The sequence below is a fragment of the Piliocolobus tephrosceles genome, chromosome 8, assembly GCF_002776525.5.
Source record: "Piliocolobus tephrosceles isolate RC106 chromosome 8, ASM277652v3, whole genome shotgun sequence".
NCBI classification, from domain to species: domain Eukaryota; kingdom Metazoa; phylum Chordata; class Mammalia; order Primates; family Cercopithecidae; genus Piliocolobus; species Piliocolobus tephrosceles.
The window spans coordinates 79,434,142-79,460,310 of record NC_045441.1 but is presented as its reverse complement, the minus strand read 5'-3'; the positions used below and the strand labels follow the sequence as shown (position 1 = coordinate 79,460,310).

The 26,169-nt window shown below is 37.0% G+C and overlaps 1 protein-coding gene across 4 annotated transcripts in view; it reads right to left on the bottom strand.

The window, feature by feature from the left end:
• Window positions 1–26,169, bottom strand: part of CDK6 (cyclin dependent kinase 6) — a 235,550-nt gene that overhangs the window by 150,679 nt on the left and 58,702 nt on the right. For all 4 annotated transcript variants that reach the window (XM_023226729.2, XM_023226733.2, XM_023226731.2 and 1 more), the window contains exon 3: window positions 21,519–21,654. In XM_023226729.2, the coding sequence (XP_023082497.1) occupies window positions 21,519–21,654 (136 nt within the window). The remainder of the gene's footprint in view (window positions 1–21,518; window positions 21,655–26,169) is intronic.

Below are 26,169 nucleotides of genomic sequence, written 5' to 3'. Positions count from 1 at the left end.
TATTCCTACACAATCTTCAGGTAACTGCTTCAACTGAAGCCTGACATTACATGACAGATCCTGAAATTAGGCTGAAGAAGCAATTCTGAAATAATAATGCTTTTTAAACATGAAGAAAGCCTAATTTATTTACTTTCTCTATATTTTCATATTTAACCAAAGAAACAACCTACTTTATGGTGATTAAATCTATTTCTGAACATCAAATTGTGATCTTAATAAGTTATTAAATTAAATGCTTCGCCTGTGAATAGTGAAGCATATGATTTAATAACTTAATAAATGTCACAATTTGGTATTCAGAAGTGGATTTAAACTCAAATAGAATTCAATTACTGATGATCCCCTAAAATCAGAGATTAGCAACAAGAGTAGATGAAAAATCATTTACAGTCTACCCATCTATAAGACAAGAGATCCCATAATTAGTGATTGAGCTCATACTCATGAGAGCTCGCATTTACGTGTACCTTACTGATTTTCCTTTGTGATCTAACATTTGAAAAATTATAAATACTGAATGAGGCAAATTTCTCAGAATCTACATATTATTTTGAGAAATACTTTTATTTCTCAATTTTTAGATATACTTAAAATTGCATAAGAAGATTATCTTATTACTTTTTTTTTTTGAGACAGAGTCTCGCTCCGTCGCCCAGGCTGGAGTACAGTGGTGTGATCTTGGCTCACTGCAACCTCTGCCTCCCAGGTTCAAGCGATTCTCCTCCCTCTGCCTCCCGAGTAGCTGGGATTACAGGTGCACGCCACCGTTCCTGGCCAGTAAGAAGACTATCTTTTGAAATTGGCATCTCTTGCTCTAAGAGGGCCAACTAAAACTGGTGCCTCAAGTTTCCTGCCTGATATCATGGCAGAAGTATTGAAGAAAGCTGTCTCTACTCCAGATTTGTGGTTCCTTCCTACTCTCTGCTATCAATGAGGTAGGGGGACCCATTTGTTGCTGCTAGTATTGGTCATAACTCCTTCTGTGCTGAGTCAGCTCATGGAATGATATAAACAGTTCACCTGGGAATGGAAACTTTGTGTTCCACCTCTGCTTCACTGTGAAACCATAGATAAGTCCCTAACCTCTGATTTCTGTTTTCTAATATATAAAATGAGGGTCTCAGACTAGATAATGTCATAGGATGGGAAGAGCCCTAACATTCATCAGTGACAATCTCTCCAGGCTCTCCTTGGTGATCCTGTCACTTCTTCTTCCACACAGGAAGAGATGAAATCTCAATAAACACAGTAACAGTATTACTTCTACTCAATTATCCTAATGGTTGCTTCTATCCCTCACTTAAATATTTTAAATGGTGCCAGCATCTTCCTCTGTAACATTCAGGAAGCATCTCAGTAAAATCAGAAAATAATTATTCCCAGCACTGCTTTGTCTTTGGTGCAATCATTCTGATGAACATCAGCTCATTTTCCTGTACTCATCAGTATTGATCATTTTCAGAACTCCTGTCATTTTTATGCCCCTCCAAGCAAAATGGTCTCTTTTGAGAGGAGAAAGTTCCAGATCCACATAAACGAACCCAAAACCTGTTGGAGTTAAAACATGGTAAGAAACCATTCTTTTCCCCCATTCTTTCTGTAAACAGTTTTAATGATTAGTTCAATTCAGTAAGTTGGAACAAACATAATTTCACACAGGACCATCTCAGTCACCCATCCCTCTGTGCTAGCAATCAGACTTTCACTAGACAGAACCACTCCAAAGCACAGTATGTGCTTACAAAGGTTAGTCAGGACTCTATTTGGATAATAGCAGCTTAATCATTTCAATCCTTAAAAAATAAAACAACAATTTTTTGAAGCCTGTATTTTAGAGTTTCTTTTCTCATCTTGGATTGCCTTTCTCCTCTATAACTGGTTCTCATTTCCCAAAGTCTCCTCTTGTTTGTGCTCCCTAAAAGTCACCATAGCTTGTGGTAAAGAAGGGTTGAGAGTCAGCAAGATGGATCTTTCTGGAAATGGAAGCCGTCTGGAGCCCACCAATTTTAACTACTTCAGTTTGAGATGAAGAGGAGTTTATTACTGCTCTAGTCCCCTTCCCTGTGGCAGCAAATTACCAACAATTAAAAGAGTCCGTTTCCTTTCACCCTCTTGGCCCTACCACTTTTCTCTGCTCTCAGTAAAAACATAAAAACGATCCCCCAAAGGACAAAACCTGCCACCAAGGCAGCAGCACTGTGGTAATTTCCCAAGGCATTATGATTGATAATGATCAGCAGAGCGTGGGATAATAGCTCCCCTTAATTTACCGGTCCCTTTGAAGGGTTAAAATATGGCAGATGTTGATAGCCGACACTCCTTGCTAACAGGAAAGACACATTGCTGTGGGGCCCACTTCTAGGCTTTCCTTTCCCCGCAGCTGTCTGTGTAGGGCTAATTGTATCCACTTGTTTAACCTCGGGGAACGTCTGGAGGGGACCCAGTGCCACAAGGGTACCTTTTTTTTTTAACGGTCATTTCCTCTCTGGTGTAACTTGCATGACAGTATGTGACAAGCAGAAATTAATGGGGACACTGCTGTGCCAATTCCTCCTGAATTGCTGACACTGGCTACAGGCTGCCTGTTTGCCACCCAGCCAAGACCTCACATGAAACATGGCGAGGGGCCCACAGCTCTATTCACCAACAAGCCAGCTGGTCAGTGATGAGAGGAGCTGAAACAATGTGGTGCGCACAAACCAGGAAGAAAATGCTTTACAAACCGCTTCAAACCAAGGAGGTGGCATTTGCTGGGAGTTAATATGCTAGTTTATTTTCCTGAGTGGCAAATTGCTGCAGGACTCCAATCTCCAAAGTGCATTAGATATAAAAAGTATTCCTCTTCCAAAGCCTCCTAAGGTATAAGTTGGGCTGCGGATACCATTCAGGCAAAAGGGAACCACGTGAGATTTATCTCCAAGGAGTCTTTTCCAACAGTCAGCTTCCAGGAAGGTCTGGGAGCCAACAGGGTATCTCTTGCCTCTAGCTAACTACCACAGAGCTGCCTGGTTTAAAAATTCTATGCATGGTATCTCTTTCACTCTTTCTTGCACATACAAGTGCACATACAAACATACACACAAAAGAACCTCATGTTCCAGCCCATTAATTGCCCACAACGTTTTGCAAGGTTGGAGAATCTGCCCCAACCTTGGCAAAGTCCACTTTCTCCCTTTAATATAATAAGGGATCAAACTCAGCTGGCAGTCACTTAAAATGGTGGCTCTGTTATATATTATGCCCTGCTGATTTCGGCACAGATGAGTGAACAGAGACATGTAAAATTGTAAAAAAAAAAGACAGAGCAAAAAACTCACCTAACTATGATCTTGTGTATAACTCAAAACTCAAGTTTAAGGAGAAAAGGGGGAAAGGTGTAATGGGAAAATTACATTGGTAAGAGTTTACAACAAATTTGGGAAGCCCTAAGGCCATTTCAAAAACGCACAACAAACAGGCTCCTCAATTTTGTGGCTGGGCATGGCATGTAGCGAACTTTTGCTGCTCTAAAGTAGTGGAGAAGCTCATAAAAACAAGAATCTATTTAATTCACGTTTTCTTCAATTCAAAGTTTTAATGTGTACCAGTTGATGTGAATTGGCTGTACCCAGTTTCTGGGAAAATAAGGAACCCTCACAGAAACCAGGGAATTCAGTGAATGAACAATGTAGGTTTTGATCCAGGTTAGACAGGCCTCTCATTTGTTGGAGAATAAAAGAGAAGAGAATGCAATAACTTTAAGAGTTGTATCAGGTTCACTGTTGGTATTAATAGAAGGAAGACGCGTGCTTTTACTTCCAGGGGAATTCTTCCAAAGCAATGTTAGAGTGGTGGGCTCAGGATGGTCATTCTTTGGCCATCCTGTTAAAGGGACAGGCAATCTATCTTTCCAACAACAAATGGGATTAACAAAATTCTCCATTTCATTTGGGCAAGAAGCACAAGACCAGAGGGGGAAGAAATGGAGTATGCATACCAACCTCCAATGGATAAGGGATCTGGGAATAACTTTGGTGGATGGGCTGTTATTTCTCTAAATATAATTTGTGAGAGAGCTACTGAATTTAGGAAAGGTTTAAAATGTTTCTAACCCAGAACTGAAACACAGGCCTGGAAAAAAACACAAAGGAAGAAGTCATGGAATTGGAAATGCTAACCTCTTTATCAAATACATTTCCAAAATATACTATATAATGCAACCTGAGCCTTTTAAAAATGTTCACTGCCAATATAGTCTTTAAGGATCTGTGCTTTCTAATAACAAAGTACTGTAATATTGATTTTTAACTTTTATTTTAGGTTTGGGGATACATGTTAAGATTTCTTATATAGGTAAACTTATGTCTCAGGAGTCTGTTGCACAGATTATTTCATCACCCAGGTATTAAGCCCAGTACTGAACAGTTACCTTTTCTGCTTCTCTCCCTTCTCCTACCTTCCACCCTCAAGTAGATCCCAGTGTCTGTTGTTCCCTTCTTTGTGTTCATAAGTTCTCATCATTTAGCTCTCACTTACAAGTGAGGACATACAGTATTTGGTTTTCTGTTCCCTCATTAATTTGCTAAGGATAATGGCCTCCAGCTCTATCCATGTTCCCACAAAAGACATGAACTTGTTCATTTTTATGGCTGCATAGTATTCCATGGTATATATGTGCCATATTTTCTTTATCCAGTCTGTCACTGATGGGCATTTAGGTTGATTTCATGTCTTTGTTATTATGAATAGTGCTGCAATGAATATTCACATGCATGTGTCTTTATGGTAGAATGATTCATTATTCCTCTGGGTATATACCCAGTAAAGGGACTGCTGGGTCGAATGGTAGTTCTGCTTTTACCTCTTTGAGGAACTGCCACACTGATTTCCACAATGGTTGAACTAATTTACACTCCCATCAACAGTGTATAGTGTTCCCTTTTCTCCACAACCTTGCCAGCATCTGCTATTTTTTGACTTTTTAATAATAGTCATTCTGACTGATGTGAGATGGTATCTCATTGTGGGTTTGGTCTGCATTTCTCTAACAATCAGTGATATTAAGCTTTTTAAAAATATGTTTATTGACTGCATGTATGTCATCTTTTGAAAAGTGTCTGTTCATATCCTTTGCCCACTTTTTAATGCTTTTTTTTATCTTGTAAATTTGTTTAATTTCCTTATAGATGCTGGATATTACACCTTTGTCAGACGCACAGTTTGCAAATATTTTCTCCCACTCTGTAGGTTGTTGTCTGTTTACTCTGTTGATAGTATCTTTTGCTGTGCAGAACTCATAAACTTAATTAGATCTCACTTGTCATTTTTTTTTTTTTAATTATACTTTAAGTTCTAGGGTACGTGTGCATAACGTGCAGGTTTGTTACATATGTATATATGTGCCATGTTGGTGTGCTGCACCCATCAACTCATCAGCACCCATCAATTCATCATTTATATCAGGTATAACTCTCCAATGCAATCCCTCCCCCCTCCCCCCTCCCCATGATAGGCCCCATTGTGTGATGTTCCCCTTCCCGAGTCCAAGTGAGCTCATTGTTCAGTTCCCACCTACAATTTTTGCTTTTGGCGTCTTTGTCATGAAATCTTTGCCCATTCCTATGTCCAGGATGGTATTGCCTAGGTTGTCTTCCAGGGTTTTTATAGTTTTGGGTTTTACATGTAAGTCTTTAATCCCCCTTGAGTTGATTTTTGTACATGATGTAAGGAAGGGGTCTAGTTTCAATCTTCTGCATATGGCTAGCCAGTTACTCCAGAACCCTTTACTGAATAGGGAATCCTTTCCCCATTGCTTGTTTTTGTCAGGTTTGTGGAAGGGCAGATGGTCATATGTGTGTGGCCTCATTTCTGGGCTCTCTATTCTGTTCCATTGGCCTATGTGTCTGTTTTTGTACCAGTACCATGCTGCTTTGGTTACTGCAGCCCTGTAGTATCATTTGAAGTTGAGTAGCATGATGCCTCCAGCTTTGTTCTTTTTGCTTAGGATTGCCTTGGCTATTCAGGCTCTGTTTTGATTTCATATGAATTTTTAAATAGTTTTTTTTTCTAATTCTGTGAAGAACATCTTTGGTAGTTTAATAGGAATAGTATTTGATTCTGTAAATTGCTTTGGGCAGTATGTCCATTTTAATGATATCGATTCTTCCTATCCATGAGCATGGGATGTATTTCCATTTGTTTGTGTCATCTCTGATTTCTTTGAGCAGTATTTTGTAATTTTAATTGTAGAGATTTTTCACCTCCCTGGTTAGCTGTATTCCTAGGTATTTTATTCTTTTTGTGTCAATTGTGAATAGGCTCTGGCCTTCCTGATTTGGCTCTTGGCTTGGCTGTTGGTGGTGTATAGGAATGCTAACAATTTTGGTACACTGATTTTATATCCCAAAACTTTGCTGAAGTTGTGGTTAAAAAGCTGCATGACTTGTCAGAGGCTAGCCAAATATCCACATGTTCTATTTGTGAGTAAGGGAACTATGAATTGTATTTTAAAAGGCAATCCAGCAAGCAGCTGGATATAACACATGCCCAGGCTTCTTAGCCCTTCTTCATGCTTCCTTGGGTCTCTTATCAGAACAAGAAGAATAGAGATCTCTGTTATGGCTTTCCTGTGGCAAGCAAAAGACAAGGCGATGATTTTCCAGTCCATTTCCCCTGGCAACATGCTCATCAATCACCAAAGGCTAGGACTTTGTTATTTTGGCTGGAGGAAAAAAAGCTTAGTGGTTTCTGTACTAGTGAAATGGGACTCTCCTTTAACCTGTGTTTCAGATTAGCATCAGGGCTTGCTGCCTCAACCTTAAGTGCATCTGCTTTGATGGCATATGGGCTCACAGGATGAATCTGGATCACAGCAATTTTAGCTACTATAGAAATGATTTGGTCTGGGATAAAAGCTATTTTTTAAAAAAATGTGTTTGGTGGTGCCAGTTTTCTAAATCCAACAGGGGCATTACCAACACTATGGGTATGTATCTTTCTGCAAGTGATGTGTCCTCAGCAGTTTTCATTTACTGTCATCCGTACTGGTCTATTTTCACCTTCATACTTTCAAAAGGCCACAGTAGAATGGAACAATAGACTTTAAGCCAAAAAAAAAAAAGCTTAACAAAAATAAACATACACACAAATTCCCTTTGTCTGGCATCACTTTCCCCTTTTATCCCGTTTAATTTGAAAGAAATGTATTTTGCCCTTGAGTGAACAGTGGAGTTATATACGAACATGTTGCTGTATGGCCATGCACATACAATGAAGATTGCTGTTAACATTTCAAGTCTCAAATTAAATATTTTGCTTCAAGAAAAACTGGAAAGACATCTAACACTGCTTCACTAAACCAATTCTGCATTCATAATATTTTACCTATTCATGGACAATCTCCCTGTACCTGCCAATCCAGGATTTTAAAAGTACTGAAAGCCTAGAGATTGTTAAAGAAATCCCTGTACCAGTGCCTGTCATTGTAGTAAAAATAGGCTTGCAACTCTACTGTCTTCTATACGCAGACATTGATTTAAAAATTTACTACTCATCAGCAATTGCTTCAATTTACAATCAAGTGAAATTTCTCCATAGCCCAATTATACTATTTAATGGTAAAATGTTTGTAAGATTAAAGGAGATAACAATGGTGTCAATAAATCTCATTAGAAAACTTATCATACCATTTTTCCTAGTCCTTCAATGTTTGCTATTTTATCAATATCATCATCATCAGTAAACATGTACTGAATGTTTTTAATATATACACACTGATTATTTTTTAAAACGTGTCCCCTTGTGTTGCCTAAGAGCAAAGGAAGTGATTCCATGTTGTTAATTCTTATGTTGGGCTATAAAGAAAAGATTCAGATGTGAGAACTTCAACTTTTCGGGAATAGAGGGCATTCCCCATTAAGATGTATGTTAAAACACCCTTTTGTTGGATTATAAAAATATTGAGTTGAATTATATGAAACTGCCATTTTTGTAGGGCAAAACCAGCCAATTATTGGGAATATTAAAGGGTTTAATGTTGTATGGCACTAGCTCATTGTAAACAATAAATTATAAGGAACCCATAATACCTTGACAGAGATATATACTGTTAGTATTTTGGTGTATTTCATGCTAGTTTCTTAATATATGTATTTGAAATATATTCCCCAAATGGGATCATATTGTATATATAATTTGGATCTTGTATTTCTTTAGGCAATTATTCTTCAAATATATGAGATTTTTTGAAAAATCATCCTGTGAGATGTATTCATTTTGTTAGATAAATTTTCATAATGTATTTAATCATCCCCTGTGATACATTTTTATTGTTCATTTCTCTAATTATTTGGGAGACTGAGCATTTCCCATGTCTACCAGCATTCTGTATATATGTACGTCTTTGCAAATTTGTTCATGTTCTTATCCATATCTAAATTGGGTAATCTTTTTCTTAGTGGTTTGTAAGAGCTTTTTATATATTAAGGACACTAAACCTTTGCCATACTTTTTGCAAATATTTTATCATTTGCTTTTTGGCTTTATTTATAATACTTTAAGTTTAAAATTTTTATAGTCTAATGCATGAATCATTTCCTTTGTGACATTTTCTACTGTTTTGCACTTAGGAAACTCTACTCCCAGATCTGATATTTGTTTACATATTATTGTATCATTTAAAAAATTAGTAATAGCTCTCTCCTACACACATACCTTTTGAAACTATAAAGTATTTAGACTGTGTACAAAATATAAAACATGCCACTTGCGTGGTATCCAAAGCTGAAAGTGTTGTCTTCAGCGTCCTAACCAGCACTAAATGTTACTAAATCAGGCCTGTTTCTAGCAAAATTTACAAGCAAACTCAGCTGTCTTCTTTTCTAAGGAAAATTTTCCTGCTGCACAAAGGGTTACCTCTGAACAGTATCTCCATTATTTCACTCATGACTCCATTCCTAATTTTCTGTTTTCTGGCAGCTGCTCTCCAACTTACAAATAATGCATGTCTTTGTTTAGAGTTCCTTAAAAAAACTGTATATTCTAAATGTGGAAGAAAGCTCAATTTATTTTACTTTGAAACCTGAGAAATCAATAACTTGAACCATATGTTAATTATAGAACTTGGTGATAAATAAAGTAAGAAGTCCAGTGAAACTGTGGAGAAAGTGATGGTGGAGTTGAAACAGAAAAGAAGAGAAGTCCTTTCTCTTGATGTGTGATGCTCTCATAAATCTCCCCACTTGGGAGGATACCAAAATGCAACTCTTTTTCTTAATTCGCTCTAATGTAATTTGTGTTTTACTTCCTTCCAAGTTCCCAAGTGTTTTTATTAGGATCTTACAGCAAAGATAACACACATATCATGGGCTGTTAGTATAGTGGCGTTATTAAGAAAAGATGATGCCAAAGACAAAACTTAATTGGTATTTATGTCCCTTTGTGGTGTTTATTTTGATTTACATAGTTTTGTATTAAAGATATAAAACAACTCATCTTTAGTTTCTGGTTGAAATATTAAAAGACTTGAGGTTTACAAGATCAATTGCTATGATCAGAGTAATAATCATAACGGGGGGGACAAGAATTAGCATGTAATGTTTCAGGCACTTACACTCAGCATAATCACATGCTTTTTAAAAAAGCACTTTTTTTGGGTTTATTTATGGTAAATAAATCTCTCCTTCTTTTCTGTGACCCATTCAACCAATTCTCTTCCTGTGATCACCAACCTATTTCTTGCCTATTCTGAACCCCATCCTCCTGACCCGGAATATATTTTGGTAGAGGAAGGAAGCAAAGGGAAGCAGGGCCCACACTCATATCTTTTATACCATGTTAGTCTCAACAAACATTTCAAGTCTTCAGTTATGAGTAATGGTGAATTTCTCAGTTCCAGACTTAAATATTAACATATGATATATTAGTGAAATTAAAATTTCAACAAGTGTTCATTCCATACTAACCATATTCATAGAACATCTTAAATTGAGGATAGCCATTTCCAGATTGATCTAAATCTGACTGCTTAATAGTAAACTTACCTTTTAATGTTGCAGTTCCTAAACATAATTTTTATGCCTTGCAGTCCCCAATCTCGGCTACATTTGGTTTAACACTCTAATCTAAAAGTGGTGTGACTATACTACAGTAGAGGGATAAATATTTTCTTTGGTTCTGGCCAAGAAAGAAAAAATTAACAAGTATGGTCAGTGACAACAGTGAACAATGGTAATATAAAAATCAGCAAAACTGCTAGCTTAAATTTGCTAAAGGCTTAGAAAGACAATTAGAAGAAAATGAGATTTTCAGTACTCATGGCTTTTAACATATGAGCCTTAGAGTACTAGGTTTAGCCACATTGGTGTCAGCACTAAAAACCTATGACTATGATCTATTTAAATTTCATTTAGTTTTGGTTCCTTACCAATAAAACAGGAGTAGGAATTCTGACCCATTACACTTGCAAGTCTGGAAATGGTTTACTAATTTAAGACCCTAGAGAACTGTGAAATCATTAGTGTATATGAAACAAAAAGCAACTTTCAAAGGTCAAATCATGAATGAGTGATGAACACTATTTAAAGGGAAGATTTCTGTGTGGCTTAAAAATTTTTAGTTGGAATTCTCCTATTCCTAAGCATCTCTTTAATTTATATCTCCTATTAATGAGTAAGTGTTTTTCAATAGAACATTTTAAGGAATAAAACTTCAGTGCCTTTAAACAAGTTTCGTACATATGAATGACGTTAGTGAAAGCACCACACCTGATTTCACCTGGGCTTAGATTGCCTAAACCTACTGATTGGCTGGGGTTACCAATGCACAGGCAAGCAAATCTTCCAGAGGTGTGAGTCATCTCAGAACGTAAGGGAGATGTTTTCCATTTCCCACTTGTGTCATATGACATATTGCGGGGGGAATATGTCCTAAGCCACAGTGTCTGGTGTCACCAGAGGGTACTTATTAGAAACTCCCTCCTGAGACTATGTTTGACAATGAGGAATCAGGGCAGGATTGTCATGTTAAGTGAGCACCCCAGGTGGTGGTGATGCAGGTGATTCACTGACCACACTTGGAGAAACAGAGCACAGTGTTTATAAAGCCTTTATCAACCCTTTAATAGGTGGTTACTCATTTTTGCAAAATCTGTTGGGTTAAAAAAAAATCTATTGGGTTTAGTCCATTTTCCAGGCATCCTAATTAATCTAACCATTACATGGTAGCAGCCAGGGTTTATTTGTCTTTTTTAATTTTTATTTATTTATTTTTTTAGGCAAGGTCTTGTGCTCTGTCACTCAGGCTGCTGTGCAGAGGTGTGATCATGGTTCACTGCACCTGAATCTCCCAGGCTCAAGCAATCCTCCCACCTCAGTCCCTGAGCAGCTGGGACTACAGGTATACACCACAACACCTGGCTAATTTTTGCATTTTTTGTCAGGATAGGGTTTCTCCATGTTTTGCCATATTGTCAAACTCCTGGGCTCAAGTGATGCATCCTCCTTGGCCTCCTAGAGTGTTGGGATAATAGGTGTAAGTCACTGTGCCCAGCCCACTTTGTCATTTCTGACATTCAAGGAATTCTCTTTACTTCCTAAAACTCCAAGTGTCACAGTGCCCAGATACTAAGTCCTTGATTAAATATATGAATCCGTATTCAGGTCAACCTCTCCTCATTTGACTTACCGTAAGAATCAATCTTTCAGGACATCACGCTCTTAGAGGGTGATGATAAGAAAGAAGAAAAACAGAATGACAGTAACTACAACATTATTCGATATGCTGAAGACACTAGGTTCTCATAACTGGCACTATGGGGTTTGCAAGGCTTCATTATACAACTTTTTGTGAAAGCACACATTCATTCAACAAATATTTACTAGAACCAGTAATTACTTTCTTAACTGCAATGAAAGGATTGTTTAATTTTTTCCACCTTGCTTAAGAATGAGGAATAAGATACTATCTCAGATAACTGATGGATACCTACTTTGTATGCCTTTCACTAATTTAAAATTTCGCAATGATAATATTGCAAATTGTTGGCAATTGCTCTAGTAGAGCGGTCCTTTTTTTCAACTTACAAACTCCACAATACATATGGGCATCTGAAATTTCTGGGTAAGAATAAAATTCAAATGAATAAATATAGTATAGTATTTTAAAGATTTTAAAAGATAACTTATTCCTTTGAAGCTTCTAGTTCTCGTGATGGGGATGGGGAAGACTGCATACAATTGGGATATATGGAAAGCAATTTTAAAGTGAAAAACATGTGTCACTACAAAATTATTTTTTAGATACATACTCCTGAGATATTAGAACAGGGTCTAAGATTCATGACGTCAATCAGTCTCTTCATTGAACTTGGTTCTCCATCCTTGGTATAAAATATATTTAAGCATCCCACCTTGGGGAAGAACAATTTCTGGAATTCAGTTAGTATTTTTGGAATTAGTCAATACTATTTTAAGGAGAAAATACCTTATAGTTTTGGCGGGATCAGTTATTGGTTTTAGACTATGTCTAAACCAAGCCAAATTCTTAGCTACAACATAGATAATCCCAGTGTCCCGGCCCACCACAAAGAACGGAATGCGCAAGTGCAAAGTGAATGTGCCGAGATATGACATACCTTCAGCTTATTTTTCTGTAATATAAATATTTAAAAATTTTATCCTTGGAAAAGTACCATCTCCTCACTTGTACAATGGTGGTACTGATGACTACATTTCTGAGTTAATTAACAGGTAAACACCTAGTACAGTCACAAACACGTGTTTGAGGATCCCCTATGTTCCAGGCAGTATGCTGACCATGGAGCTAGCGCAATGGACTAGAGTCTTGACTTAAAAGTCTCACCTAGTTGGGAAAGATTAAAAAACAAACATAAAAAATAAATGACATAATTTCAGCTAAGTGCTATGAAGAAGATAAAATAGGATAATGTGGTGTAATGTGATAAGCTATAACTAGATGTGGAGTTGTAGCTGAGAGGGTCAGAGAAGGAATGATGAAGACATGACATGAGCTAGAGGGTGTAGAGCATTCCAAACAGATGAAAAATCAGCACGGACACATGCTGAGCTAGAAGCAAGCTGGAGGAACAGAAAGAAGGCCACTGTGGCTGGAGAACCGTGGGCCCAAGGAAGGGTGGAGGCAGATCAGAAAGGCAGGGGGTGGGGATGGGGGGTGGGGAGCACTAGATCATGTAGGACTTCTGATGTTATGAGAAACCACTGGAGCTAAATTTTTGGTAGGGGAGTTAGAGCATTTTATTTCTGCTTTAATAAGGTCCCTCTGGTTGTTATACAGAGGATGGTCCGTAAAGGGGCAGGAATAGCAGTGGCATGTTGAGATAGGAAGCTGGTTAATGGGTTAAACTAGAGCTATAGCAATGAAGATACTGAGAAGTAGTCAGATTGGGGATATCTTTTGGGGATAACACCAAAAGCACTTACTGATGGATTAGATGAAGATTGTGAAGGAAAGCAAAAAATCAAGAATTATGCCTAAGCTTGGTGCTCAAACAACTGGGCAGATAGGGAAGGCTTGAGTTTGGCAGAGGATTCTCAGTCAATGTTTTACATGGTTAACTGACTATCTGTACCAAGAGCATGTGGGAGAGGTCAGGCTGGAGAATAGGTATTTGAAGATTCTGGACTAAATGACATCACTTGATTAGAAAGCATAGCCAACGAAAAGAAGAAGGCTGACAGTGAAGCCTTGGATGTTCCAATGTTTAGAGGAAGAAGAGCCAAAGAAAGAGACTGCAACCAAGGAGTTTAGCACAGGCTAAATTTAGATGAGAAATGTCCTTCCTTCTACGCAGAAGAGCACTCGGCTATCTGTTGCCATGGTGATATAAATGGGTATATACTACCTGCAAGTTTTAATGGACTTTGTAAACAGATTCAATGCCTAGGGCGAGGAAGCACTTTCTAAAGAGATTCCAACTTATCTGTTATTAGCTGAATCTAAGTGTCATTTGCCTATTTAGTGAGTCATTATTTATTTAGTGAGTCAGTCTTACAGTACCTTTAGAAAGAAACTAGCTTTTCTTAAACCCGTATTTCCTATCTGCTGCCCTTTTACATTAATGTTGCCTTTTATAGGGTTGGAGACTTTTAAAATACCACCAAATAACTCTGCTATATTTGCTATTAGAATATCATATACATGCATAATTCTGTCTTCTTTCTCTTCTGATATTTTCAGCTACCATAAGGGTTAGGAATTTACAAAAGGATTTGTTTCTGAGAGTCTTCAGAATCTAGACTGCATAAAATTGTTCTCCTTTAAGAAGTTGCTTGAGTTAGTGAGTTTTCCCTTGGAATGAAAGATACTTGAAAGCACAATATATATGTTTCTGATTGGAGCAGGGGGAAACAAATGAAATTATTAGTAAGATTAAAGTAAGATTATACTGAAATCTTACTAATTAGAAAGATTACACTGAAGATTTTATTTCTCTCTACACTTTAGATTTGGGCTTCTGAGTTTAGTAGTATAAACTCCCACAGTTGTTAGAGCTCACTCACTCTACCTTTCCCCCTGAATTTGGAATATATTCAGTATTGATTCACTATCCTTCCATCCTTCAAATCATCTCTCCTGTTCCACTCAGTGGTCAGCTGCTGCCACTGCTTTGATTTATCCCCCTGTCTACTCTGAGGCTGGCTGCTTAATTTCTGCTTAGCAGTATAGTCTTTAAGCAAAAGTCTCAGTATGTGTGGGGGCAGAGGGATGTGGAGTGGGGAGGGACAGTAAAGTTGTGGTTTCTGTGGAGAAAATATTTCTTTGGAGTCAAAAGACTATATTAAAAGCTGGTCTTCCACAGAATATAGGTCACATTCCTGGTAAAAGTTTAGATGACTGTTTTTTAAAAAACAATGCCTCTACACACCATAGTTAATATACTATAAATGATATACTTTGAATAAGGGATAATAAGGGTCTACAATTCTGCAGAAATCAACTAGGTAAAACACTATAATAGCCAATCCTATAAAAAGCTACATTAATGGAGAAAGGCAGAAGAAGTAAAAATGAAAGAATCTTGGGACTCAGGTTGGAGAGCGCTTAAAGCCAGGGGAAGCTGGGGCAGAGTTCTGGAGAGTCGAGGGATGCTAGCTAGAGGTGGGAGGCTGATAGCGGTGGTGGGAGTTTGTAGGGGGGTAGGGAATGAAAAGAAAGGATATAGAAAACATAGGGTCTTGAGTGCCAAGAAGAAAATAAACTGGGAAACCACAGTGGCAAGCTAAGAGCCTTGAAAGATCCACTATACTGTGAGGAGTGAACTATTTTAAGTTAAATTGCATTAGGTTAAGGCCCATCTTACAGTAAAAGATGGCATCACTGATCTATGAGGTCTTTTACACCAGAACTATGTTATTCCAACATTCGACTTTGCTTCTTTAAAGAGATTTTATTGAACAGTCCTCTCAGGTATCTTTCACAAATGTATTTTCTTTTTAAAATTATTTCCTGTTACTATGAAAAGTAGTTTGCATCAAATACCAGGAGAGATGTGCATGTGTGTGTTTTAAAAAACATGGTCTATTCAATTAGTGCAGCTATGATATTAGATTGAAAAAAATTTCCTTCCAAGATCTTTATCATTATGGTAGAGTATTTGTTCTTTGAATTTCTTGCCTTGTTTTTGGGATCACCTTATTATGCAACATCTGCTCTGAATTTCAAATGTGATAAACAGAGTATGAGTGTCGGTGGCAGATGGCTAATGACCAGCAGCGACAGGGCATTCAAGCCTGCCTTGTTTTCTGGGAAGCGATATTTTCATGTTAATTTGCTCTGTGTCCTGCAAAGATGAGACAAATCACCTGCTCGTAATTCAGGCAAAATGGAGACCACCAGGAACTAAGAGGGGCCATGGCTTGATTCCTTTAGGAGTGAGAAGAGAAGAAGATCTGAGAGACTTTCCTCATCTGCAGTACAGGGACCAGTCAGTCACTTTGCATTATGTCAAACTGAGAAAGATGAATCAGCCCTGGGCATCCCATACTGACATCAGAGCCACTGTTTACTGCAAGCAGATATTATTCATGAGAACAGATATTTCCCAGAGGCAGAAAACAGGTGCTATTAACAGTGTGTGTCAGTTTCTGAAGTCTGGGTTTTGTAAAATAAACCTAATAGTGTGTTTTATCTCTTACTGAGAATATTACAACCAATAGAAAACTCTGAAAAACATTCAATTGAAGATAAAATGAAATCTAATTCACAGAGAAAACGACCTACACAGACATGAACGTGGAGCTTTTCTGGCCCTCTCAAGCTCTATAGATTTCATTTATCATAAAGATACATAAATAAAAAAAATTTTATTCCAAGATTGAATCATCAAAAGAGGCCATATGGTCTTGAGCTCAAAGAACCCTGTCCTATTTTTGAGGCTGCTGTTCTTTTGTGTGACCTTTCAATGCCTCAAACTTGTGAAACTATATTGCCAATTGCATCAAACATTTTTTTTAATCAAACATGTTACATGCAGTTTCACGCACAGAATGTCCACAGAATAATTCTAGGTTTTCAAAGAGTTTATAAAATAGTTGAGAAGCCAGGTCATATCCTAGAAAAGATTAATGTATTATACAGACAAGCCTAAATACCAAAAGAATGAGTTAGTAAAAGAGGGCATTACATTTGGAAAAGCCTGTACAGGAGAATATTTTACATAAGAGTCTCTCCCCATCTATATCTTGCTGTGTACAGCTCTTTTTCTGGGCGGCAGTTACAAATGACTAAGAAAAATGGTGAGGAAATTTCTTTACAGCTCTTTCTGACCCTGTCTCCTAGAATGGCAGATGAAAGCATGAAAGAAAAAAATAAAAATCTAAGAGCGGTTCTTTTTTTCATAAAGCGCCATGAATAAAAAAAGGTGCTATATAAGCATAGATACTCTGAATTTATCATGTACCCTGAAAGAAAAAATAACACAATCATTAAGGTGTCAATTATTGCCTCATAAATCTCAGCATGGAAACCCAGGAAGGCAATATTAAATCTCAAATGAGCCAATAAAAATTTAATAAAGATGGCACTGAACTCCTCCACAAGTAAACAGACCCAAAGATAATATTCTGAATTAGAAAGAGGAAAGCCAGATACGTCAACAATAAGCTTATGAGGGAAAATTAGAATATCTGTTGACTTCACAGGACAGTAGCCAACAGGCTGCTTTATGCGAATGTCATTGTCAATCAAGAATGGATGCAACTTAAGGATATCAAGAAAAGAGGTTAAATAATGTGATGAAAACCCCAAGATGAAGTATGAAGGTGACTTCTATGTATGCTTATTTTGTTTTTAGAATAAGGTATATTTAATCATGTTGGAGAGAATCACCTATGATTTTATTTTATTCTCAACTTCTCAGTGAAAATGTTCAGTTCAGGCCTATACTCTTAACGTATTTTTATTAAAGTCCCACATGAGCACCATGCAATAATTAGTTTCCCCGATGAGTTCACTCAACTATCAACCTTTATGAGTACTTACGGCTTTATGGTGTGGTTTAATGTCTTTTTTATTTTTTGAAAACAAATGGCATTTAAATGCCCTTCAAAAATTGGTAGGTGATATAAGTAAGCTGGAAAAATAAGACCATCATGGGCTCTTTTCTAACAAACATGTTGATGAAATGATAAGCAAAATGATGTTACCCATATGATATCTAGTAAGACACCATGGAGCATCCTAGTTTTATTCAAGTACTGCCCAATTAGTGCAATTTATGTCCTGAATGTGCATTAGAATATCCTGAATTTCAGTGGCCTGTTAACAGGTAAACAGTAGCACAGAAAACACAGCACTGGGTAGAGGAAAGTGGGTAGAGGAAAATCCCCTGAGCTTAAATGATCTTAGATGAGGTCTTGTTTTGATTTTCTGTTTTATATATATTTCAGCTAAAATATCTGGCTGGGCATGGCAGCTCACACCTGTAATCCCAGCACTTTGGAAGGCCAAGAGGTGGGCAGATCACGGGGTCAGTAGTTTGAGACTAGCCTGACCAACATCGTGAAACCCCGACTCTACTAAAAATACAAAAATTAGCCAGGTGTGGTGGTGCATGCCTGTAATCCTAGCTACTCAGGAGGCTGAGGCAGGAGAACCACTTGAACCCGGGAGGCAGAGGTTGCAGTGAGTCGAGATCACACCACTGCACTCCAGCCTGGCGACAGAGCAAGACTCCGTCTCAAATAAATAAATAAACACAAAATATCTTATGTATAATTATTTAACAACATGATTTGTTCTAATCTATGCAAGACAATGTCAATATTAATATCTATGATTTGGATCCTTTGAAAAGTAATTTAAATTTAAGTATTTAAAGAACAGTTTGGCACAATATAGATCACGCTTACTTATATATTAGTCTGTTCTTCACTTGAAAATACCCCTAAACTACTTAAATAACCATACAGAACATGTACCACATGCTTGTGTTTGCATTTTATCTCTTCTCCTATACTTTAACGGTCCTTCAGGGCAGGTCCTCTCTTTCTCACGCCTAATTCAATTTTGTGTCCCTGAACTGCCTAGCACAGAACCCTCCATGCAGAGTGAATATTCAATACATATCTGTACAAGTATAGTCAGAGAAGCTCTTATTACAACACAACATTCTATATAAAGAATCAATTTCTGTGTTCCCAATAGGTTGTTCATAATAACAATATTTGCTTGATCTAGTTATTAAGACTTCCCATAAATGAGCCTACATAACAACAAAATATTTCTGTTCTCTGGTTGTGTGCTTTAAAATTTCAATTAACCAGAATTCAGATTCTCCCACTTAGCAGCTGTTTATTCTGCATTCCAATTCTTAAAAGCAAGTCAATCACAGAAAAAAAAGATACAAGTGTTGATTAAAAATAATTTTGTATCAGTTATACATTCAGCCTAAAACTATCCATTTAATGGTTTTATTATGCTTTTAAATGATTATTCAAGTTTTCAACAATGACCTTAACGCATCACAAACACTCAGATTATTTTTTTAAAAATTATATATTTAATAAGGAAAGAAAGTAGGTTAGTATAGTTCAGAATTTTTTACAAAAAATTAAAAATGAAGATAAAAGAGTCTTCTAATTAGCTTTTAAGTTAGCAAAAAATGCTCAATTAACCACTAACATATAAGTTAACTGCCTGAAATATTTCATTTGACTATGGTTTATTTTACTATGAAAACATCCATACATCATTAGCCACAAACCTTCAATAACTAGAGGCCCTTGCCCCCAACTCCACCTCTTATCTGCCAATTTGGATCAAGGAGTGTTGATGCTAATGGCTGAAGAAATTTAACAGCCTCCAGGACAATCTCCTGTTCAACACGGAATGAAGTGACATTCCCTTATCCTGGAGATAGACAAAAAGCTCAGAAAAAAAACATTTAATTTTTAATGCCACCTTGTTCAAGAGCTTCTGGCAACAATCACCTCCTAGCAAGCCTCCAGCTCCATCCTGGCTCAGCAACTGCCCCCCTGTGCCCGTCTTCTCCTCCCCTTTCTTACTTTGGTGACCACCATTCTGCCTGTTCCTTTTTCTATCCTGCTTGCCCCTCCACCCTCACCCTTGAGATCCCCCCATTCCACTTAATTTCTACTCGCGCCTGATCAAACTTGAGTCTAGTGAACCACTCTGGCTTATCAACATTTTAACTGCACAGATGCCTTTGCAAATGATTCCTCCAATATCCTAAGAGAATTTAATGTAATGCTCAAAAGATCTATGCAGGTGGTAATGTAAGATATAAAATACATGGTTGCCTCATCTGTCTGTTTAAAAAAAAAAAGATACTCCCCAAATAACTTTGAACTTAGAAATGTATCAGAAAACATCAACGATTATTTTGATAGTCTATATTTAAAGCCTTTGAAAGTCATTTTAAAAATAATTTTGAAAATACTTATATCTAAATAAAGTATGACAATGTGTCTTATTTACTTAGTACCTATGTGTATAAATCATTGTGTAAGACACTGTCAGGACATGAGGATGATTGAATACATGAGATCTGTACATTAAAAAATCCCAATTAAAGGTAGAAAATAAGATAAAAAGGTAGAGATATGTAGAACAAATGTTATAAGGCACATGAGATTACATCCAGCTATAAGAGTTGATCAAATGGCATTGGAGATGGCACTTGAAAACTTTAAGTAGATAGCTTGGTGAGAAGGAGCAAAAGAAATGGCATGAGAAGGAAGGCCACCAAGGTGGAAAAATCACAGATTATACTAAGAGAATGGTGAGCAGTCCAATTTGGCTAGAAAACTGTATAAGAAAAAAGACTATGCCCCGCTCTGCATGCCAAACATGGGGTTTCTGACAAACTCATAAAAGAGAACTAAAGCTTCAGGGGTAGAATAGAATGCCACAGGAAAGAGGGGTGCAGAGATAGAAGATGGTCAAGAACAGGTAACTATCAGGCATACCTACATTTAGAGGGCCTTAATGTCCTTGAAACTGCTCAGGAAAAAATGGGACTATTGTTAAGCACCAGATTCTTTAATGAGAGCCACATGGGAAAAAAACAGAATATTAATCTAAAACAAAAGGAATAAATCATTCAATATGTCAAATTCTAAATATCAGTATGTAAGAACGTCATTTAGCTATCACTAAAGACATTTCTTACTCTGTTGAGAAGATAAACTATTTTTCGTTATTAACTTGTATCTAGAATGATGGTGAATTCTGTAACTCATTTCAAAACAATGAATGATAAGGCAGGAGTCTGTTTAGCTAAGCTACCTAATTCACATAGACAAAAAGGTTTTCATGAAGACCCGCACATGAGGTGCATAAATCTAAAAGATCTACCAAGTTCAGTTAAGCAGAATGCAAATAACAACAAAAACTATATCAGTAGCATTTTCCATTAGACTTAAAGGTAGGAAGAACTTCTAGTCAATACACTGCATCTAGTTTACTGACATCTAAGGGTAGAAAGCATGGCTCAATCATCTTCAAATCCCAGGAGTTTGGCATAGTATCTGGTTACTTAGGCTTCCCTATAAACGTTTTATGAATAAGAAAAATGAAGAAAGAAGGAGGGCCTAATAAGTAGTATTTCAGATTCACACAGCATTGGTTGTGTTGTCATAAAACACAATGTGCTCATGAATAATGCTCAAATTATGTCCTCCATAGACAATTAACCATCAGAGAAAGACTGAGCTACACTTACTAAACTATGTTTTCTAAGGTCCGACAATGTACAAATAGATATTTTTAAATAATTTTAATATGCATTAGAACTAAAGGTTTTTCTTTCCACTTAATTCTAAAATTAACTAACTAGAATACATATGTCCGTATTTTGAACAACTCACTTAGTTGATGAACTGGAATATATCCCAATCTTTGAAGATTTTCTTTGATTTTTTAAACTATATACCAAATTCTAAAAGTCGTAATTCTGGAAATTTTCATAAGGAATGAAAGCCACTGCTTAACATACTACAATAGTCGAATGCCTGATAAGACATGATGATTCTTGATACCTTTATGGTTTCAGTGGGCACTCCAGGCTCTGGAACTTTATCCAAGTAAGTGGTCAAGTCTTGATCAACATGTTCAAACACTAAAGTTAGTTTGGTTTCTCTGTCTGTTCGTGACACTGTGCACACATCAAACAACCTAGAAGAAAAAACAAAGAGGTTAAGTAGGTGGCAATAAGCAAAGAAGTAACCTGTATGTTTTATACATATTGCTCAATTTGGTCTCATAACAGAAAAAAAAAAGGCCAGTGTTGATCATTTCTTGTGATCATACGTAAAAATACCAAATGAGATCTGATACTTTAATAAAAATATGAAGTTCGGGAGAGGGGAACTCAGAGTGTGTGGTTAAGCACGAGAACATCTATAGTAACAATGAGAAAGCAATGCGATTGGTGCACAAGAACGCTTGGAGAGTTTCCTTAGTTAGGATCTTAGATAGAACTTGCCAATGGGGATAATTTCAAAAACTTGATGTCTAGGCAAAATATGTTTCTTCTTAGCTCACAGTTTGAGAATTATTAGAGATAGATTGAGCATGCTTTGGAGATGCTGAAGGCTGTAATCAAGATTTTCCTGGAATTTAAGGTGTCACAACCACATCTGTGAAAACAAGTATGATGGAATATGGAGAAATTTTTAGTTTATTTCTAAGACAGCCCTCATCCTGCTGAGTCAAATCATTCCCTAGAAAGGGCACACATTCTTAGTTTTTAAAATTCCAAAGCCATGTTAATCAACATTGTGAAATTTAAACATTTTCTTTTTCGGGGGTAGGCGGACCTGTATTGGCAAACTATATTGCCCTTAAATAATAAAGAAACAGATTAACAAATGTTTTGGATGGGTGAAACATTTTGGATGGGTGAAACATTTGGATGGGTGAAACTGGATTCAGTTTCTTCCATAAAAATCTTAAAATAAGTTGAAATTTAAGTTCTAAAAACTAAGCCTTCAGGAGTCGAAAGAATATTCAAGCCAAAGGACAAAATTTCCTTTGGTTTCAACCAAGGTACACTATTTAGCACAACAGATTCTCAACAAATGTTTGAAGAATTAAACTACCCATAAACAAGCTGTAGGTACATTTCTTAACAAGAATGTAATATAAATACTAAGAAAAAGCTAATACAATACTATTCATATTACTTTCTTTAATTTTTTTAAAAAAATTGAACAAATGTCTTCTTCAAAGAAACTAACTACAAATGTGCATAGAGTCCAATAACTAAGGCATAGGGTTGACTATCAATTATCCTGCTTATATATTACCTCCCTTAATTTTTTAAAATTATATTTTAAGTTCTGGGATACATGTGCAGAATGGTTTGTTACACAGGTATACATGTGCTATGGTGGTTTGCTGTACCTTTCAACCGTCATCTACATTAGGTATTTCTCCTAATGCTATCCCTCCCCTAACCGCACCCCCCCACCGCCCCCAACAGGCCCTGGTGTGTGATGTTCCCCTCCCTATGTCCATGTGTTCTCATTGTTCAACTCCCATTTATGAGTGAGAACATGCGGTGTTTGGTTTTCTGTTCCTGTGTTAATTTGCTACAATGATGGCTTCTAGCTTCACCCATGTCCCTGCAAAGGGCATGAACTCACATCCTTTTTTATGGCTGCATAGTATTCCATGATGTATATGTGCCACATTTTCTTTATCCAGTCTATCACTGATAGGCATTTGGGTTGGTTCCAAGTCTTTGCTATTGTGAACAGTGCTGCAATAAACATATGTGTGCATGTGTCTTTATAGTAGAATGATTTATAATCCTTTGGGTATATACTCAGTAATGGGATCCCTAGATCAAATGGTATTTCTGGTTCTAGATCCTTGAGGAATTGCCACACTGTCTTCCACAATGGTTGAACTAATTTACACTCCCACCAACAGTGTAAAAGCATTCCTATTTCTCCACATCCTCTCCAGCATCTGTTGTTTTCTGACTTTTTAATGATTGCCATTCAAACTGGCATGAGATGGTATTTCATCGTGGTTTCGACTTGCATTTCTCTAATGACCAGCGATGATGAGCTCTTTTTATATATGTTTGTTGGCCGCATAAATGTCTTCTTTTGAGAAGTGTCTGTTCATATCCTTCACCCACTTTTTGATGGGGTTGTTTTTTTCTTGTAAATTTGTTTTAAGTTCCCTGTAGATTCTGGATATTAGCCCTCTGTCAGATGGACAGATTGCAAAAATGTTCTCCCATTCTGTAGGTTGCCTGTTCACTGATGATAGTTTCTTCTGCTGTGCAGAAGCTCTTTAGTTTAATTAGATCCCATTTGTCAATTTTGGCTTTTGTTGCCATTGCTTTTGTTGTTTTAATCTTTGCCCATGCTTCTATCCTGAATGGTATTGCCTAGGTATTCTTCTAGGGTTTTTATGGTTTTAGGTCTTAAGTTTAAGTCTTTAATCTACCTTGAATTAATTTTTGTATAAGGTGTAAGGAAGGGGTTCAGTTTGAGTTTTCTGCATATGGCTACCCAGTTTTCCCAACATTTATTAAATAGGGTATCATTTCCCTATTGCTTGTTTTTGTCAGGTTTGTCAAAGATTAGACAGTTGTAGATATGTGGCATTCTTTCTTGCTTTTCTTTATTTTTTGGTGATGGAGTTTCGCTCCTGTTGCCCAGGCTGGAGCGCAATGGCACCATCTTGGCTCACCACAACCTCCACCTGCCAGGTTGAAGCGATTCTCCTGCTTCACCTGAGTACTACTCGCACCTAAGTGGCTGGGATTGCAGGCACGGGCCACCATGCCCAGCTAATTTTGTATTTTTAGTAGAGACAGGGTTATTCCATGTTGTTCAGACTGGTCTTGGAACTCCCAACCTCAGGTGATCTGCCCACCTCAGCCTCCTAGAGTGTTGGGATTACAGGTGTGAGCCACCATGCCCGGCCATGTGGCATTATTTCTGAGGCTTCTGTTTTGTTCCATTGGTCTATATATTTGTTTTGGTACCAGTACCATGCTGTTTTGGTTACTGTAGCCTTGTAGTCTAGTTTGAAGTCAGGTAGCATGATGCCTCCAGCTTTGTTTTTTTTGCTTAGGATTGTCCTGGCTATATGGGCTCTTTTTTGGTTCCTTATGAAATTTAAAGTAGTTTTTTCTAATTCTGTGAAGAAAGTCAATGGCAGCTTGATGGGGATTGCACTGAATGTATAAATTACTTTAGGCAGTATGGCCATTTTCACAATATTGATTCTTTGTGTCCACGAGCATGGAATGTTTTTCCGTTTGTTTGTGTCCTCTCATTTCCTTTAGCACTGGTTTGTAGTTTTCCTTAAAGAGGTCCTTCACATCCCTTGTTGGTTGTAGTCCTAGGACCTCTGCTAAACTTTTAATGCCTTGCTGGTTCACCATGTCATCCTACTGCATTTCTGGGCTTTATGGACCCCACATTTGGTATTTCTCTGTGAATCTGTAGTAAATTTTAAGGGAAACTAAAAACAAACAAATAAACAACAACAAAAAACACCAAAAAAACCCCCACTACTGTAATTAGGTTAAATCTGGCAGGTCAAAAAACAGAACACCAACAACTACACATACTTCATGGCCAGATCCACACTTCTTTTTAATGATGGGCAGTTTGGGGTGAGTCATACAACTGCATTGAAATTAACCAGAATCCACTGAAAATGTTTTCCTCACATTTATCTACTTCCAACATTCTGGTTTTTAAGTTTTAATATCCATTCCTAGACTTAGTATTTTCCCCTAATGTTACTTATTCTGGAAAATTATTCCAATAAAGTAAAAACTCCTAACAGATTTATTAAAGATAGTACCATAAATCATAATAAGTTCCACACTCTAAAAATATGATTGCTATCATGCATGGATTTAATATGTGGGAAATTTATCAAAACAGTTATTTTGGCTTGAAAATTCAAGATAACTACACTTATTCATAGGCTTTTTAAAGCCAGTTTATTGCTATTAAATCCACATACTTGGACAACTTCACTCTTTTCTTCCTATTGAAGAAGAAAATGGAGTTCCACAATCCCCAACTTTCTTTATATCTGCTCCTTGTATTTTTGTTATAAAATAAAAGAGCAGTGAACCAAAAATGGCATGTCCCTAAAGTCAAACACAAACACAGAGCTGTTTCATACTATGACCATTTCAGTTGTGTCTCTGAAACATTACTTTACAAATATTTCACATTATAATTAATACATTTAGTGAAAAAATTACATTGCTCACCACTACCTGGAATTAATAGTAATTTTAGTAACTCCAGTTCTTACTGCATTTATAGTTTATCATATACATAAACGATATTATAGTAATTTCCACAAGAAAAAAAATTCTGATGGGGGCATAACTGGAGAATAAAGTGATCCTAAAACACTGCTGAAACAAAAAGTCATCTGCCCCCTAGACCGTTGTCTTAGAAGTTACCTAACAACCCTGGCAGTATGCCCTGTTGCTTCATCTCACTGAAACCGTTTTCAAGCACTCTTTGCATGACACAATTTAAAAATAACATCTAACCCACCCAAGTTGCTTTCCTCAGAGTTATACTGCTCTCTTCAAAATATTAAGACTCATTGATGCCACCTGCAGCAACTGGACTCCAGGCCTCAGTTTCAGTGGATGCTCAAGATACGAAAGGTGAGCTCACTGAAGCCACT